Raw genomic sequence first — 19,744 nt, forward strand, 5'->3', positions numbered from 1 at the left:
TCGATACGGGGCGGGAGGACCGGTAGCCGCCACCAGTAACTGACGGTCGTTGAGCTTTTATTGTCTCTTGCTTTCTTGCGACCCGTGTCCGCCGAAGATGACGTTGACTTCTCTGTCAACGCGCGGGAAGGCTCCACCTCCTCCCTCCTCCTGCTGCTGGGGTTGTCGCGGTTCTCCTGGTCCTCCTCGCGGCGGGGGAGGAGGTAGAGGTTGGAAGGGTCGGTCGTTCCCCACGGAATGCTTGAAGTCTCTGCAGTTCCGGAGGGTGTGGCGCATGTCCTTGTGGTACGGGCACTGGGCATCGAGGATGTCGTCTAGCGTGCGTTCGCCTCCGCGAGGTCCTCCTCGTGCGCGAGAGGCGGGCGGTCCGGCGGCGTGGACCTCTTCGCGAGGCCTCTTCTCCCAGCATTTGTCGGGTTGCTGGTTCGCATCACGTCGCGGTGCTGCCGGTGCGGGCTTTGCTCCTCCTATGAGGTCTTGAGCTCGTTCGTCGGCGGTGATGTAGAGGCCGGCTTCCCGGAATAGCTGCTCAGAAGTGGTTGGCGCCTTCTGTAGTATGGCTCGGACAAAGGCCGAGTAAGTGGATCCCCGATAGAAGTCCTCGATCACTGCTGCTTTCGCGACCTCGGGGATACGATTTCTCATGGTCTGAAATCTCTTGAGATACGACCGGAGAGTTTCGTCCCCCTGGCGCTTGATGGATTTGAGGTCCCATGGTTGCGCCGGTTTGTCGGAGAGAGATTGGAAGTTGGCGGTGAAGCATCGACTGAAGTCGCTCCAGTCATCGATGCAATGTCGAGGTAGGTGTCACAGCCATTACATCGCGTCTTGTCCAAGGACAATAGGCAAGTACGTGGTCATCACATCTTCGGTTGCCCCAGCGGCTCGGGCGGCAGTGGTGTAGACGGCCAGCCAGCCTCCCGGATCCTGCTTTGGTTCATATTTGTCAACGTTGGAGACCTTGAAGTTAGGGGGCCACTGAATATATAGTAAATTCAGATACCTCAAAATATACGTGAGCTTGGAATTTTGAAACCGAGAATTAACTTAGAAAATAAGTAATAGAAAAGTTTCCTATTCAACTAAATGAATATGCATTTTATTAAATAATGCACCACAAGCATTTATTCACATGAATAGCTAATTTTGAAGTGACTTTATTTCTCCTCCCACATTCAAAATGTTATTTTTTTCTAAAAATAAAAGGAATAATATGAGTGTGTTTCTCATATTTCAAACATCTGCCAAACAAATAAATCAATATTGAACTTGAGTATGTATTAAATTTGAATTCTTAGATTTTATCTTAGATTGGAATTTGAATTTTGTAAGTCAAATAGGAATAGTATGGGAATAATAATTGAGTTGAGAATTTGAAGCTAACCCAAAATGTGCACTTTAGGAAATTGGAAATAATATGTAAAGCAAGAGAGGAAATACGATGCAAAATAGAATAAATCGAGAAATAAATAAAATGTATCCATACTATGTTAAGAGGAATTGAGCATAAAAATGTGAAGACAAATTTGCCATGAAATTTGAATTTCAATAGGAATTGGAAATTGAAAACCAAATTCAAATTGGTAAAGAGAAATTCAAATAGAATAAAAGAAAAAGGAATTATAACCTTCCTGGGCCACTCGGGTGCATTTTGGCCCACTTTGACTCCTAGTCACGCACAGCCCACCCCCTCTTCTCACCCGCATGTGGACCCCACCTGTCGGGTCTATCTTCTCCTTCCTCGCCGCATCAGGAACATGCCGTAGTTCACGCAGGAAAGTCTGCCTCGCCCACTCGACCAACCCGGACTACCCTTCCTACCGAACGCGCGGACGTTGCGGGTTCGGCACCGCTTGACCCGCGCAACTCGTTGGGAGTCCGTGGCCGGGAATCACGCGCAGGCCGTGGATATATAAGCATGCGACCGGGGGTATCGCCATGGTTGGTGTGGTAAGCTCGTGAAGATAGCAGCAGTAAGCCAGTTGCCTCGTGAAACTCGCTCTGTGACGGGGAGCATCGTGTGACCTGTGCGCTCGCTGGCGGCAGACCAGGGTTGCTGGCGGAGGCCGTTTGATTTCTTGCCGGAGCCGTTTGATCAGGGCCGCATCCGCCATTACCGTCGCTGGGGGGGGGCTTCGTCACGGAAAACTCCGGTAAGACCTCGCCTCTGTGCTTCACCGCTCTCCCCACCGCGAGTAGATCTTAGCAGGATAGAATCTTGGGGACCTGGTGCCTTGGTTGGGCGCTTCATCGGTGTAGCATCGCCATGGCGGTGAGCGAGAGAAACCGAGAGAATGCTACCGTGGGCAGGGCCTCATCGGTGTGGGCCATTCCACCGACAGGGCAGCTGCGGAGCCATAGAACTCGTCGTCAACCGTGGCGTGCCAGGGAAGCGAATGCAGCATCATCGGAATTGTCCCCACCGTGGGATGCCGGCGGCGCCGCCCTGATTCGGTCAACAGGGGTGTCGCGGGTTAGGGACGACGTTGTGACCGTCCGATTTATGTCGTACGGTGGAGATTAGATAGGGAGATAACTTTTCGGTGGATTGGATCTGGACCATCCATCCAGATCGGACGGGTGAAAAGCAATCGCATGACTTTAAAATCGGGGGCGTCGATTTGTGATCGGACGATCTAGAGCGCTTGCTGGTTTGTAATGGTTAAGATTTAATCTGGGCCATCCGCGCCTGATCGGGCGGCCAGGATCAAACCGTACCCCTTCGCGGGTCACTTTTGTTAAAGAGCCCTCGGACTTTAGTGAAATCAACCCGCCGTCCTATATCACTGTGCGCTGTGTCTTGGGAATGTTGCACCGTAGCCCCTGCACTTTCCATAATTTGTGGCCCAGTCCAGAGTATTATAAAACCCGAGAAATTGAATTATAAAAGGATTTTTAATGTGAAAATATATGCTAGAACTTTGATAATTCATAGAAAATTCATATGAGCTCCAAATTACTCCATTCCAGTTTCTAAAATTTTGTACTTTTATTCTCCATCACTTAGAGCCTCTGTTTGGTCATGAAAACAGTAAGAAAATTTATTCCTCATCTAATTCTATTTCAAACACATAAAACATTTGAAAATTCATAACTTAAAATCTGTAACTCCAAAAATTATAATTCCTGTTCCTGTGATCTTATTTCAATATATAGATCATTATTATGTATTTTGCATATATGTTTGATGTGATGTTAATTTTGCCTATGCCATGTTTGTTTGTATTGCTACGACTAGCGCGAGGTTACGAGCCACCTGAAGATCATCCTGGTACCTGGAATCTCAAGTCCCAGGCAAGTTGTGCCCTTGATCACTTCTTTTACCCACTCATGTTCTAATTAATCATAATGATCTGCATAGGTTAATTTTGATGGGACCTAATAGGTTACCCTAGTTTGTTTATCCTGAATACCTTGTTTAACCCCTGAATCACTTGGGTAGTTCTGCTATTGCTTTATATGGATTTGGGTTAATATTTCATTATATCTATGTTCCAATTATGTTGTTATTTTATTTATGTTCATGACAAGATCATTAAATGTTAATTGGAACATAGAGCTTAACTTGAGAAACACGTGCCACCACAAGGGTTTATGGACGCCCTTGGCTGACTAATTAGGAAAGCTAGTGGAGGACTACCTTACCCGAAAGGGGCAAGGGCAGTAGGGGAGTGGTCAGTGTAGGGAGGCCCTCGGGAGGATTTTGCTGCGATGGCGGTCCTGCAAGGGATTCCTGCATTGGAGCTTCCCATAAACTGTAGCGGGTTTTCTGAAGCTAGTGGAACTTTGTAAAGGCCTCGTAGTGTTACCCTGCCTCGCCTCCTCGGTAGAGGTGTATGGGAAGTCGCGATCCCTTGGCAGATGGGTAACATGACTTGTGGGTAAAGGGTACCACCTCTGCAGAGTGTAAAACTGGTATACTAGCCGAGCTCGCGGTCATGAGCAGCTCAGGACTCTCTGATGATTAAATTATGGAACTTAAATTCAATTTGTCATATGCATTGCATTGCAGGTGATGTTGTTACTTTGTTCTACTACTTAATTGGGTTGGTATTTACTTATACTTAGTAACTGCTAATAAAATTTTGACCAACTTTAAAAGCAATGCTCAGCTCTAACCATTCTCTTTGGTAAGCCTTACACTTCACGTGAGCTCCCACCTTTGGCGAGTTCATGCACATTATTCCCCACAACTTGTTGAGCGATGAACGTATGTGAGCTCACTCTTGCTGTCTCACACCCCCCCACAGGTCAAGAACAGGTACCGCAGGATGAGGCGCATGAAGGATGCTGCGATGAGTTCGTAAGAGAGATCTAGGTCGTCGTCTCCCAGTAAACTTTGGGTTGCTGGACCGTTGTCTCCTTATAATGTAATTATTTATTTATTTATTTTGTATAGAACTCTTATTATATAGTAAAGTTGTGACATTCGATCATGTGCCATGATTCATCATATGTGTGAGACTTGGTCCCAGCACACCTGGTGATTATGTTCGCGCCCGGGTCTTGGTGCCCCGAAATCCGGGTGTGACAGTGTCACAGCCATTACATCGCGTCTTGTCCAAGGACAATAGGCAAGTACGTGGTCATCACATCTTCGGTTGCCCCAGCGGCTCGGGCGGCAGTGGTGTAGACGGCCAGCCAGCCTCCCGGATCCTGCTTTGGTTCATATTTGTCAACGTTGGAGACCTTGAAGTTAGGGGGCCACTGAATGGCCCTGAGGCGTGGAGTAAGTGCCGATACTCCACACGTGTCCTCTTGTCGTCGATGATGATGTCTGTCCTGGGGAGGGGAGTGGTTGTCATGGTGCCTCGACCATCCCCGGGTGGTGCCACCAGTCGAAGCCGTTGCCGACTCAGTCCTGGTGGCCTGACTCCGTGCTGGGATGCCGTGATCCCGGTCATACTCTTCTCGGCGACGGATCTCGTTCTCGTGTCATCGTTCGCGCGAAGCGTTTATGGAGCTCCGCGTGTCTCGCCGACTATTGATGGCGTGTTGTAGATCGCTCGGCGGATGAGCGAGTGGCAGAAGGTGGTTGGTCGCCCGAGTGAACAACCGCCGATAGCCCTCGGCGTCTGGAGTCCGGGGGAGGCCATCAGCTATCCGAGCCAATACTCCACCGACTTCACTCGGTTTGTTCATGGCTCGAGCGAAGTCGGGGTTCAGGTTGCGTCCGAAGAGTGGATTCTCTCGACGTTGCCTTGTTTCCTGCTCAGCCTGTTCTTGAGCTTGCCGACGGCCACGTCGTCGAGAGTTCCTTCTTTCTCTGAGGACCCGTTCTTCCAGAGTTTCTCCCACTTCTGAGACCTCGTCTCGTGATACGGGCTGCGCCGGATCCCGTTCTCCGGCCTCGTGATGTCGTCGAATATTTCGGCGTCGGTTCCTCTGCCGGCGAGATTCCTGATGAAGAGGTTCTTCTCCTGGTGCAGTCGGTTCATCGTTGGAGATAGGATTCGATTCTGCTCTTCCTCCGATGAAGAGGATGTCGGGGTAGAATGGAACAGTTGTCACGACGATTCTCTTTCTGCCCTTCTTTGAGGACGGAGGCACAGAAAGAGCAGCTTGACGATCCTTTGCCTCATTCGCTTCCTTTTTCCTTGTGATCCATGTCCATTTTTTCGTCGGAGAGGTGGACAACGGAGTTCTCCGGGTAGACGGACCCTCGGCTCCTAGCTTGCTGAAGGTGAACTTTTCTCGGAGCGCTGGAGGTTACGCTTTTTCCTGCTTTGCTCCGATTTTCTCGGAGATCTTTGAGGAAGACTTTCTCTCCGGTGAATCCGCGATGCGATGCAGAGTTCCCTCCTCATCCGCTATAGATGAGATAGTTCCAAAGCAGAACACGGACCTGGGACGGAGGATGATCTTGTGCTAGAAGGTGATGGCCATTGAGCTAGCTTGGATTGGTGACACACCCCTACCTGGCGCGCCAGCTGTCGGTGTTTTGGGTCCGACCGCGCACCCGGGGTTGCCCCTCAAGGTGATTTTTGGAGTAGGACGGTGTTACCGACTGTAGCTCGATGGTTCGTGCTGATGCACGAGAGACAGTGGACAGTTTTATACAGGTTCGGGTCGCTTGGAGATGCGTAACACCCTACGTCCTGGTGTGAGTACTTTATGTGGTGGGTTACAAGGGGGGCTCTCTAGTGTTGGAAGCGTAGAGAGTCGGATGGATGGCTAAGTAGTGGGATATATGTCTTTGAAGGGGTGCCCCCTAGGCCTTATATACTCGACCGCGGGGTATTACATGTGGATATGATAACAATGTATGCCTAAGTAATAGTGAACTGACTGAGTCTATCTTCCTATAATTCAGCCGACCCACCCTCGCTCGGTTCCGATTTATGAGGCTCCTGCGCGGGAAGGTCGGGTCACTGTTGTGATCACTGCTCGAATTCATCGAGCCGTCTGGGCTTGCGTCGATTCGATCTTGCGTCGATCCAATTCACTAGGCGCTCTTCCCCAGGCCCACGAAGGGATGACCTCGCGAATTATTGGGCCCACGGGCCTTTCGTGAGATCTTTTATTCTTCTGGTGGACCCGAGGGATATCCGTCCCCCACAGTCAGGGGCTCGGGTGGGTACCCGAGCCCATCTTGTGGACAAGACATCTGAGACGTAGTTGTTGAAATAGCGAAGAGTATGGTGAAAAGTGCATGGTAATCCGTCCCATATGGCATAAAACGTACTTGACACTAGCCTGGCGATTTCTGTAGCCATCCCATTGCCAGCGGTTTTTGTGGAAGGGTTGGTGGCGTCGGGCGTCCTTCTGTCGATGTTGATTGGCCGAGGTCATGCTCGGGCGAGATGGAGATTTCTGCCGAGGTCGAGGTCGGGTCTGCGCTCGGACGCGCAGTCGTGCAGGGAGTGGTTAGAATAGTAGTGGGAATGGTCTCCTACGGGATTCACGGGGAGTTGGTGGCATTTAATGCGCTACTTCCAGGGCTGTTGGCCAAGATTGAGCTCGGGCAAGGCGGAGTTTCCTTCCGAGGCCAAGTTCGCCTTCAGGCGAGGTGGAGTTCTCTCCCGAGGCTGAGGCTGTGCCTAGATGTCGCATGTCCCATCTAGAGTTGTTGAGAAAAGTGACCGGAGCAGGGGAGCAATGCCCAATATTTGCGGGCGTGCGTCATCGTAGATGGCGAAAGTAGGTGGGACCATAGTCCCATCTTCCTCTATTGACTGTGGTGATGTTGGTGGAGCAGGTATTCATATCGGTTGCATTTAATGCACGTCTTATGGTTCCCGAGAACTTTGGCCAATGCCGGGCTCGAGGTTGGCCTTGGTCCGAGATGGCCTCGGGGCGAGGTGGAAATTGCTTTCCGTAAAGGCGAGGCGAATCGAGGATCCACGCAGGCACAACCTTCGCCCGAGGATGGGCTTGGGCGAGACGTAGTTTTGAGCAGCCGTTGAGCGGGGTCTCGGGCGACCTCGAGGAGCGAGTTTTTTGGTTTATGATTTCTTGGTACTCGGGTGTTAGATATGCTTAGGAGCATAATCTGAGTACCCCTAATCATGAAACCCGACAAATAAGAATTATGAACGAATGATGAACATGAACAATGAATATGTCGTATGAATGAGCGATGAATAGTTCGTATGAACGAACGATGAACGATGAATATGAATTATGAACGAAAGGACGAACGATCGAATGATCGGACGAACGAATGATCAGAATTTCAGCACCATGATAGATGAACAATAATTTAATTTGGACGAACGAACGAACGATCGAATGGACGAATGAACAAATGAACCATGAACAATGGGATGAACAATCGGACGAACGATCAAACGAACAAACTATGAATAGTTGGAAGAACGATCGAATGAACGACCGAACGATCATTGTGCTCGTGTTGTGCTTGTGTGGGAGTGGAATGAGTGAGAGTAAGTTTCCATGAAATGGCTTGGGATGGCATGAGGGAACCCCTTGTCTCTCTATTTATAGGCAAGGTGGGGGAATTATGGGGAGGAGGCGAGAATTAGTGGAAAATTAGCATGTATTAGCAATGAATAAGTGAAATTAGGTTGTAGATTTCATTGTATGACACCCGAGGGCATATATATACACGTGTGAGCATAAGGAAAAATATTTAGAAAATATTTATAAGGATTTTAAAAATGATTTCGAGGGTATTTCTCAGGATAATTTTTTGGAGAAATATTGGTGGAATATTTAGACAGTATTTATGAAAAGATTTTGAAGGGATCACTTGGAAAATATTTGTAGGATATTTTGAGGAGAATTTTGAAGAGAATATAAACCACTATATTTTCTTTGTTGAGATCAACTTGCAAACAAATATTTTAAAAATCACTTTGATTTTAGAACGAGTTTGAGAATTTTTTAGATTTGAATTTTTAGGGTGCTATAGTGTTACATGGAGGCGGCTTCTGTTTCTTATGGCGACGAGCTTTCTTGGCTCGTGGTGGTGCATGCGAGATGGGTTGGGGGTCACCAAGGCTTCGACTTTTATACGCCTGGGGTAAGTGATTGATAGGGATGAGGTTGGTGAGGGAGAGAATTTCTCTGGCGGTTGTTGAAGCATGGCGGCTATGGTGACGGCTCACAACGACCGCGGTGAGAGAATCTTCTGGCGACGTAGGCCTGCCTGGCGGTGACACAGTATTGTGATGCGTGAAGAAGTAAGCGACTGACACGTGGCTAGTTGAAACATGGCGGCTATGGTGACGTCTCGCAACGACCATAGTGAGAGAATCTTTTGGCGACGTAGGCCTGCCTGATGGTGACACAGTTTTGTGATGCGTGAATAAGTAAGCGGCTGACGCGTGACTCGCCCGGCTAATGGCACAAGGCGAGAGACTGCACGGGGGATGGCTAATTGGGTTGGCGGGGATGGCTAATTGGGCTAGGGTGAGGGAATAGGCCCACAACGTTAGTAGTTTTTTTCTTTTAAATTCATATTCTCATTTTGTTGTCAAATCAGATTTAAATTCAACTAAAGTTCCAATTGCTCAATCAATAACTGGAATGGGTGTAAATCATTATTTTTTGGATGTAGTTAATTAGATAGTCCATTAAATATTTAGTATTTAGTACTTATTTAGTTTATAAGCAAGTAATATATATCTTTTATCAAAAGTCACTTTAATTCAAATATTTTTAAAGAGTATTTCCGATTCACATCAAACACACAATCATAATCTCCGACATAATGCATAAATTTAAACTTTTATTTCATATTTATTTTATAGGGAACATGTCTTGCAAATGAAACATAAACTTAAAATAAACTCTAGTTTTATTTCTCAAGAACTACCTAATACTTTAAACCATATTTTTAAGGCTTTACATCTATTCCATGTTTTACCCTTATTTTGTTGGATTCTAGCTGATTGTTTCGTTGGATTCTAGCTGATTGTGACTTAAAAACTTAAACTATTGAACTTATGAATATGTGAATTAAAGACTAGACAAATTAGTTAGTCTGAATGATTATGATGGTCATCAAGCACCAAAATCAATATAAAAAATGGTCTAAGGCTATTTTACTTTCAATAATATTATAAAAATATATCTATAAGTTATGTTGATTTTAAGGCGTTTTTTTAAAATTCATGTGTTTGTAGGTATTGGTAGTGGAAGAATAAACCCTTGTCTTATACCCGTTGGGTTTTCATTTAAACCCATTAAGACCATCTCCAGCAGGTCGTGCAAAATACTTGTACTGTTAGCAGAGTTAAGTTTAAAATAAAAAGTGAGATAAAGAGTAAGATAAGGAGTTTGATAGAAATAGTATAATAAACACATAGGTAGATAAATTGGACCAAACCTGTAACTAAGGGCTAGTTTGGGAACACCATTTTTAAGGAAAAATGAACTAATTTATCTTGAGAAAATGAAAATCTCTTGGTAAAATGGGATTCCCAAACTAGCCCAAACAGAGAAAAACCAATTGAGTTTCAAGTAGCGGGTACACATTGCCATATCTAAGAGCAACTCCAAAAGAAACGTGTAAACTAACCCCAAAACATATATTAGTCAAAAATAGTGATTTTTCTTACTCTAACAGCTCCCTCATTCTCCCCCTAAAAAATTAGCGTCCGCATTCACAGCCTCCTCTCCCTCATATTTTAGTGTGTTCCATCCCTCCCAATCCATTCCTCAACGTATCAGATCATCCACAGCCTCTGGACGACTTTGCAGATGGCGCCACATGTCACATTTAAAGGAACTGTTGGAGTACCCATCATGATTCACTCTTAAAACTTTTGAGCCTACTCTTAGTAACCAGTTTTTAGGGTAAAATTTTTAACATACTTTTGGAGTTGCTCTAAACCCAACACCTTCAACAGGGAAGAACGGCCCAACCGATCCTATCCCACAGTATGCGCACGGATTAGGTAAGAACCATGTTAGGCCTTGTTCGGTTATTCCCAATACATATGGATTGGATGAGATTGGAAAAAAAATTGAGAATAAATTTGACTTGTTTGGAATTTAAACCCATCCAATCCCACTCAATCCACATGGGGCCTGTTTGGTTCAGCTTTTTTCTGACCAGTTTTTCTGAAAATCTGGCTGTGGGGAGAATCTAAGTATCATTACGATTACATGTGGAGGAAGATAAAGTTATTCATAGGGCTCAGGATCTAGAAAGTGACGGATTCCTACTATTACAACAACTCAACCGATTATGTGTTTATGTTGATTTTGGATGGTTTTTGCCCCAACGAATTTTATAGAAGCTGGCTGAAAAGCTGAGCGTTTGACAGTCCGCAACAACTTTTGGTGGCCAGAAGCTGCCAGAAGCCGAAACAAACAGGGCCATGGATTGAGAGCTAACCGAAAAACGTCTCACGGCTCGTTTTTATGTGACCTAAATCCGATCAGATCCGTTTGAACAGGTTTAGGCACAAGGAATGAAACCCGTGGGATGCAGATCGGACGGCTGCTATGGTATCTTGATGAAGGACCTGAGCACGGCACGACACAACAGCGCACGGGAGAGACGGACCCAGACCGCAGTGGCACAGGCGCACAGCAGAAAGGCGAGGGAGAGGAGAGCCGCCCGCATCCGCGCACCGCACCGCACCGCGCCGCGCCGTTCAGAGAGGGAGAGGAGGGGACGCGAGGAGGAAGAAGAAGCAGGCAAACAGCAGCAGAAGGCAGAAGCCCCGTCCCATCCCCGGCAGCCCCCTCCATCCAAGTGATTTCAAGTAGCCACCGAGAAGCGGAGAAGGTGACCGCACCTCACGCAATTTGCCCCTGCCCGTCGATTCCATCGCCTCCCGCCGTCCCTTCCCTCCTCTAGGGTTGTCTTGTGGGTGCCCGTGCTTCCCACCCTAGGGGCAGGTCCAGGGCCGGGCCTTCTCTTCGCCCCGCCTCCGCTGCTCTTTTCTTTGCTGCTAGGGTTAGGTTAGGGTTCGACGCTGTGGGGAGGGGCATCCTCCTCCCTCGCCGCCGCCGCCGCCGCCAATGCCTCCCGGCGGTAGGCGCGGCGCCAAGCAGCGCTCCAACTGGACCAGGGAACCCCAGCTAGGCGACCTTGTCCTCGCCAAGATCAAGGGATACCCGTCCTGGCCAGCTAAGGTAAGGTTCCACCTTCCTCGCCTCTTCTTGCGGTTGTTACTGCTGCCCATACAACCACACTAGGGTTTCACTCCCTTCCCACCTCATCCTTTCCGTGTCTACTCGCCTTGCTTCGGCTAATGCTCTAAATTCTGTATCTGCACAGATCAGCAAGCCCGAGGACTGGAAACGTAAGCCAACGCCAAAAAAGTTCTTCGTCTGCTTCTACGGCACCGGGGAGATGTAAGCTCTTTGCCTGGAAGCTGCTACCTTACCGTTATTTCTCGCTATATACCGCAACTGCCATTCTTGCAACCATCAATTAATTCCCTATTGGGTCACGCCATTTTTCGTGCACGAATTGCCTAAAACTGTCACTCTAGATCACTTATCACATTTTAATAACAAATCGTCAAAATGTGGCCAGGCAACCTGTATGGTAGCAGGGCCAGTCTCTTGCTCTCTGTTTAGTACTCCAAGTGTAACACGTTACAAGCCTGGACTCTGGGTTTGCTCTTCACTACAGATCGAGATTAAGTCTTCCTTTTGTCATGCAGATCCCCAGTAGTGTTGTTTTGCTTAGAGATAGTCCAGGTCACGACAAGGGGAGGTCAATGCTTGCAATTTATTGTCCCAACTCTCAAATTTACAGATTTTGCACACCTCTGGTCTCCCAAGCATTCTCTAGCTTAGCCACGTGTGGCTTTGATAGCGAACCACACATTTTGCAGTTCTTGGGAGAATATAATCCTTTATCTTTTATATGTTTTTTTCTTTGGCAAAATGGCTTTTATACATGGACTTATTAAAGAAAGGATGCAAATTTAATGAAGTGGAGTTTTGAGTTTATGGTTTTCACTCTTTTCAGTCCTAACTATTCTCATTTTCCCATAGGGGAATTGAATTTCAGATGTAAATTGTTGTACACCTTCTTTATGTCTATACCTGACTAGTTTCTCTTATATGGTTAGATAATTAATTTCTGTGTTTGTACTAAATCAATCTGTTATTTTAAATTCTAAAAACATGTGTAACTTCATTGTCGATGTAATGTTGCTTGCTCCTGTCTGCTTGGTCAGCCCAGCCCTGTGGCATGATCTTTTTTTATAAGGACGAGAGACAAGAACATTTATTACTAGAAATTGCTTCTTGAAATATCCTCACTTTTCTGCTTTAAGCCTCTCAGTTCGGTTACCCAGTCCATAAAATGCTCTGGACTGTTCATAAGGCTTAATTTTTTTCGAAAGTATATGCCTTATGAACAGTCCAGAACATTTCATAGACTGGGTAACCAAACCGAGAGGCTTAAAGCAGAAGAGTGAGCCGAGTTGGTTAGGTGGTTTGAGTTCCTGGGTTTGACTCCTCGCGAGAGCGAATTTTCATGTTGTGGTTAAAAAATCCCCTCGTCTGTCTCACGTCAAAGCACAGGTCTAAGGCTCGGCCCTGGTCGCGGTCGTTCTCACATGGGCTACGGTGCCGCTGGGGCAGGGGTTCAGGGGTTTTCTCGACCTGCGTGAGAAGTTGTTCTTAATATAATACCGTGGGGGCGGTCTTACCCTGTAGGTCGAGTTTTTTATAAGGCTTATATTTTTCTAAAGTAACAAACCAAGAATGACTTTCATTTCTTTGTACCTTGATTCTGCTAAAGCTTGACAGAGTTCATTTTTTAACTTGGTATTCTTTAGCTATTTTCCACGTTATCCTTTATGCATAGAATGTTCAATAATGTTGATAGTGAACTACTGTTACACGAGTTAAGTTGATGAATGCATTGGGTTGCATTAATTTGTAATATGACCGCCTAATAAATTCTTACTGCCTTTTCCTTGCTATGATAAGCACTTGTTTTGATGTTGTTGCCTGTGCTGTCTTACATATCTGCCTTTTGCTTGCCATGATCACTTAGTTGCTAATGAATGAATATCATCCTGCAGTGCCTTTGTACCTCTGGCAGATCTTGAGGAATTTACTGAGAAGAAAAAGAACGATCTGTTAGATCGAGCTCTTAAAGTTCAAAGAAAATATGTTCAACAATTTAATGTTGCTGTGGAGCAGATCTGCAAGGCTTATAATGAATTGCCAAAAACATCTGAAGCCGCAAATGTAGCATTGCCTGATCAGAGTGAAAAGACTACAGAGCACCTGGTGAGGTCACCTGATATTGGTGGGACTCCAGGACTGGGACAAATGGAAGATGATCCCCCTACTGATTGCTCAAGTACTTCAGGGCAAGGGTCAGGGACCGAGGAGGATGTCAAAGATGGTGGTCATGAAATAGGTGATAATTCTTTGGCAGTTCCTCAAAAGAAAGCATCTTTACAACAGGATCCTAAGCATCCCAAGACAAAGAAGTCTGCTGCATCAAAGTCTGGTTTTGACATGTACACAGAACAGGAGCATTCACCAACATCTCTGCGGGCAGAAAGGCAGATTGAAGAGGTGAAAATTGAAGAAGAGAGCTGTCATCTAGAAGGTTTTGTTTTGGAACCTAACTTGGAGGTGGTTTGCGCCCTTGAAGTGCCAAAGAATTTTAAATCCAACAAGCTGTTGAGGAATGCTGAAAGTAAGGAAAATGAGCATGTTGGTGTTGGTAGTCCTACTGGAAGGATTGCTGTTGAGGCCGCATCTGATGTTGTATTAAACATGAGTGCTGAAGAAGAGAGCAGAGAATTTAAGAAGTCAAAAATCATGACAAAACAATCACTGACTACTGGTTCAGAGAAAAGGGATAATAAAATTGTCCATGGAAAGCCTGACAAGCAATTGACTGGAAAATCATCTGCAGGGTTTTCTCTCAATCAGAAATCTCTGACAGGTAGCGGGCAGCACAAGATGGACAGTAGTGCTGATACACGTCCGGCAAAGAAGGCAAGACTTATGGACAGGGCTGGTGAAACAGATAAGACAGTTGCCAAGAGTGAGACGAAGTTAAACATCAATTATGAAAATCATAATGCTGTGAAACATGAGCAATCTACTGCTGTGGAAACATGTAAAAACACAATTCTTAAGACTGGTATCGGTGATGATAGGGCACGGAAGTCAGGTGGTGCTGTATCACCCATATCAAAGCTTCATTCTGAGATCATGGAACCAGCATCTGGTTCTTCTGTAACTCAGTCTACTGTTGCTGATTCTCTTAAAAAGGGTTCCAGCAGGAAGGAGGATGTCTCACGTGTTGATAGGAAATTGGTTAAACCTAAGAGAAGAGCGTGTCGTTTTGATGATGACGAGGATGAAGGACAGCAAACACCACTTCATAGAACTTCTGCCAAATCTCTCTCTACGCATATAGTCCCAACTGAGAAACCAGGTAGTCGGGGAAATTTTGCTTCGCATGTTGGCAACGCTTCTGGAAAAAAACCAGGCCCTGCCAGAGAAGAGAAATCAAGAAGTGTTAGGATGTCACCTGTGAAGCATGAGCCAGTTTTTTCTTCACCGAGTCAGGATAAAGTGCATGCTAGACACCAGTTAATGGGGAGAAATCTGATCACAGGGTCGGTTGAGACTCCTGTCATTGGTAACAAAATGAGCCTGGTTGATGGCAAATCCTCTGCTCAAGTAAAAATGCCGGCATGCTCTGAGGTGAAGAAACTTCATAGTACTTCTAAACCATTGCAAGTAACATCTGGGAAATCCCATTCCCGAAACTATCCTGCTTCAGAAAAGATCGCCTTGGTGCCCAAGTCAGAAGAAACAAAGGCTAAATCTAAACCAGCTACATCTGTTGAGCATAAGGTGGCCACCACTTTGTCAACTGAACGGACTGGGAAGCGGGACCACCTGAAAGAGGAAAGGTTACTGCTTTGAGTTTTGAACTGACCAAGTTTCTTTCTGTTACTTATATTTTTGTCCTCGAACAGTTTTAGCTGCACACTTTGTTTATAGTTTGTGGTTTTCTCTTATGCAGATCAAGTTCTGTTGATAAAGCAGCTTATTCTGAACCTAACCCTGACTCGGCCAAGTCAATAAAACATCTTATTGCAGCTGCCCAAGCAAGGAGGAACCTTATGGCTTCTGCTCTTGCAAAATTTGATGGGTCTTCGACTGATAATAGTGCTATTACCTCTACATCATATGGTTTGCCAAGACTAAGCCCTAGTCCTGTTTTTCGCATTCCATCCCCACCTAGAATTGCTTTTCCTGAGAGTCCTGGTCAACGTATTCTGAAAAGCCCAATGGAGCTTGATAATGGTCATGGAAAGAGTCCCAAATCTAGGCAGGCCAGCGGTTCACCTAGTGGTGGTTCTGATGCAGCAATTGCTCGTGATGCTTTGGAGGGAATGATAGAGACTTTATCAAGGACAAAGGATAGTATAGGCCGTGCAACACGCCATGCAATTGAGTGCTCTAAATATGGCATTGCTGGAGAGGTCCTTTCTCTCACATACGCCATCTGCATCACTGTTTCATTGTTATTTCACTATCCTTATTGTTTCTCTTCCAGATTGTCGAGCTTCTCATACAGAAATTGGAGAACGAGCATAATTTGCATCGCAGAATTGACCTCCTTTTTCTTGTGGATTCCATAACACAATGTTCCCATTCTCATAGAGGTAAATTTATTTTTTTTAAGTTTTATACCAATCCTGCTTTAGAGCTATATTTGCCCAAAAAGTTATCCTTTGAATTCTGAAATGTTCAGGAGTTGCCGGGGCTTCATATGTTCCCACTGTTCAAGCGGCATTGCCTCGTCTTTTCGGTGCTGCTGCTCCACCTGGAGCTGGTGCTCGTGAAAACCGGCGCCAGTGCCTTAAAGTATTGGACATTATTACTGATTCCGACTTCTCTTTTTCTAAACAGTGGGTCACTTGGCTGCCTGGCTTTGTAGGTTTTAAGATTGTGGCTTGAGAGAAAGATTATGCCAGAAGACATACTCCGAAAGTACATGGGTGACATTGAGGTGCCAAATGATGATACTAGCACTAGTTTAATGTTAAAGCGACCATCCCGTTCTGAACGTTCTGTAGATGATCCTATTAGGGAGATGGATGACATGCTTGTTGATGAATATGGAAGGTATTTTGGGACTTGATATACCATTTACTAGGTCAATAAATCATTTCTGTTTTTATTTTTTAGCTTGACATGTAGGTTCTGGTGGATCTATCTGCTCAATAATTTAAACTTTTAATAAGTCCGTTTATGAGATTAGTACATCATGACCGGAAAAATAGCTTAAAATTGCATTTCAGATTCTCTTGTTTAGAATATGCTGGGTAGTAATGATCATGCCAGTCCCATATTGGAATTGGCACGTATGGTGCAGATTCACATGACACTAAGTTGATGCTCTCTCTATCATCAATTTAAAGAACTCAAAGAAACACAGCAGTGCCAGTACCTACCACACATATGCTTGTTTTATTTGTATCAATATTTTAGAATACAGTTGTTATGTTGTGGTATTGTGGAATCTAAAATAGGATACAGTAATGTCAAATGCTCTGACCACACTAATCCCTGCTATTAGGATCTTCAAAATACGGTTTATGCTAAGAGAGTCTTACATGACCAGGGTGCTTATGTTGCAAAGGTTGTGGATTTTAGTATGAAGCTCAGTGAACTTGCTATTAGGAAGGACATGCTTCAAATTAATGAAGTAACTCTACACATTGGATGTTTTCTGCTTTCCTGATAATCTTTTGGAATTTTGTTTTGCTTATAAATCAGTGTTCCCAGTACTTTAGTGTGTCTATGTGAGTATGTGTTGTCTTATCTTTATCCAACTTACCAGACATTATTGACATATGCTGTGTTTTTTCTGTTCTCAGCAATGCAACTTTTGAGCTTTCTGGAATTTTATCATCAAAAGTGTTTGAAGATGATGAAGACTTCCCTCAAAACAATGGGTCATCATCATTTGTTTCACGGCCTGTTGAAGGTGGTGTCATACATGAAACTGAAGATAATATTGCTCCAGCATCTGTTGAGGAACACATTATTAGAGTAGAACATGTAGCTACTGATGCTGCTATGGAAGATGCTTTAGAGTTACTTGGCAACAACCAACAGACTCATGGAGCTGTCATTATTGAACATGACTCTAGTCAAGGTCCAGGTTCAGAGCAGGCATTGATCGCCCAGAATGAGCTTCCCCCTCTACCTGATGGCCCTCCACCACTTCCATCAGATTCACCACCACCTCCACCTCCTTTGCCTCCTTCACCACCACCCGCTACACCGCCACCACCACCTCCACTCTCTCCAGCTTCACCACTTCCGCCACCACCTCCCCCACTACCATCTGGACCACCTCCTCAGCCTGCACCACCACCTCTGCCAACCCAGGACCCACCTCTTCCTTCTATTCCGCTGCCTGTTTCTTCATCTCCGTTGTCATTGGGTTATCAGCCTCCAGCGCCAGAGTACTTCATGACGCCCAATGTAATACTTTTCCTACCTAAATTACATATCATGATGTGTTCTTGTTTAGATTATAAAAAGACTTGTGCTGCAGGGTAATCAATTGGCCCAGATGACAGTAAACACATCAATTCAAGCTATTGGAAATACAACAACCTTCATTCCTGGTGGACCAGTTAATGGACAAGCTGCAGTTAATTTTGTTACTTCAATGCCGGCAGAATTTGGAAATACTAGCGTATTTATGGCGCAAGCTTCTAATGGTAATTACCAGTTTCGGCCAACTGGTGTACCTTTTCAGCAAGGGAATTTCAGTGCCTTTCCATCTGCACAAACACCTCCAGTTCATCCCCATTCTCGTATGGCACACATGAATCCCATGGGCCAACAAGCTGTTGCACCTCCACACAATCCTTATGCTGCACAGTCCTTTCCAAACAGTCAGAGCCATTATCCATCTGAAGAACATTGGCGGATGGCATCTGGTAACTTCAGTCCAGATGACCAGCATAATTGGATAGCAAGTGGCAGATCATTACCTTGCTCAGAAGGGCCATTTGTGCATGATGGTATGTGTTCTTCCATAAGTTATCTAAGAGTTGTTTTTCATCAACTTTTGGACTGACACTAATAGTAAAATTCGGATGTAGGATATTCAAGATCAAACATTGACAGATCTTCAATGAATCCTATGAATCATCAACATACTGTTCTGAATCATTTGCCATCTGGAGCACCACTACCAGGTCTTTGATTTTTGAAAAGTTTATGGTTGTGTTCTTGGGGGCTGTGCTTTCATGTGAATTGTCTTAAATGGGGGGTTTTTAAAGATAATCAGTCCCCTTCAATTATAGGGGAAAAACAGATGTGTTGGATGATCTATATATTTCCTATGGTTTTCTCAAGCCTTTTCAATTTTACTTTTGACAGGCCATATTTCTCAGATGCTACCAGCCAGGTCTGATATGCACACTCTTAATTGCTGGAGGCCCTCTTGATAGAGTTGTAAACTGAACTTCTTGTTTGTGGTACTCATATCTTTGGCTCTTTGTGTGCTTTTCTATTTTCCTAGTCATCTTTCTTTTAGATTCTCATCTATATTCATTGAACTGATCTTATCTCAATTTGTTGCTCTTATGCAGATTTTGACATGGAAAGCTCAGGGCATTGGAGGCAATTTGAATTGAGTTCAACAACTGGTGGCTGTTAGTCTGAGATGGAGATGCACTTGCCAGGGTTTAACGATGAGATCTGTCATAGTATGTGGAATGGACATTTTACAATGTAACTAGTCCTGACAACAGTATCCAGCAGACAATCTCTCTTAGTGTGAGCTCATCTTTTCACATGACGCAAATGTCCTCCAGTTTTTTAGATGTTGCTTCCAGTATGGATCAGGACAGCGAACTGTTCCTATGCTATGGTAGTAAATATCTTGTGCAGATACATTAATTATAAATAGAGGTCTGGTAGTAAATACCAGGAACTGGTATCATCAAGGCATTTTGTCACGGTGCCTATGCTATGGTTCGCTTTTTTCTCTTAACTGTTGTGCTCAATTTGCGAAATTCATTTCAAATTTCAGTTAGCTAATCACATATATTCTCAACAACCGTATTTTATGTTTGGTGTTTAGACTAGAATTGTGCTTAGACAACATGTACATCACTGAGTTTAGATTTAAGAGCGGAAGTTAGTTTTGATTCTGTTAGGACGGCGAAATATGTGCTGATATTTAAGAGCTCTAGTTTATTCTTGTTTCCAAAGACTGCTGATAGCGTTGGTTTTCTAAGCGAGTCATAATGTGTTCATATCTGCAAGACGTTGTTGCTGGTTGATGGTATAT

The 19,744-nt window shown here is 45.0% G+C and overlaps 1 protein-coding gene across 1 annotated transcript; it reads left to right on the forward strand.

The window, feature by feature from the left end:
* The first annotated feature begins 10,917 nt into the window (after positions 1-10,917).
* Positions 10,918-19,444, forward strand: LOC103654440 (ENHANCER OF AG-4 protein 2). The gene is made up of 12 exons (XM_008681271.4): positions 10,918-11,553; positions 11,699-11,775; positions 13,467-15,329; positions 15,443-15,905; positions 15,980-16,088; positions 16,178-16,290; positions 16,364-16,551; positions 17,307-17,919; positions 17,993-18,467; positions 18,549-18,644; positions 18,829-18,926; positions 19,041-19,444. Exons 1-11 carry the CDS (start codon positions 11,440-11,442, stop codon positions 18,894-18,896), a joined length of 4,179 nt encoding a protein of 1,392 aa, XP_008679493.1. The 5' UTR covers positions 10,918-11,439; the 3' UTR covers positions 18,897-18,926; positions 19,041-19,444.
* Positions 19,445-19,744: the final 300 nt, after the last annotated feature.

The sequence above is a fragment of the Zea mays genome, chromosome 4 (genome assembly GCF_902167145.1).
Source record: "Zea mays cultivar B73 chromosome 4, Zm-B73-REFERENCE-NAM-5.0, whole genome shotgun sequence".
Classification (NCBI taxonomy): Eukaryota; Viridiplantae; Streptophyta; class Magnoliopsida; order Poales; family Poaceae; genus Zea; species Zea mays.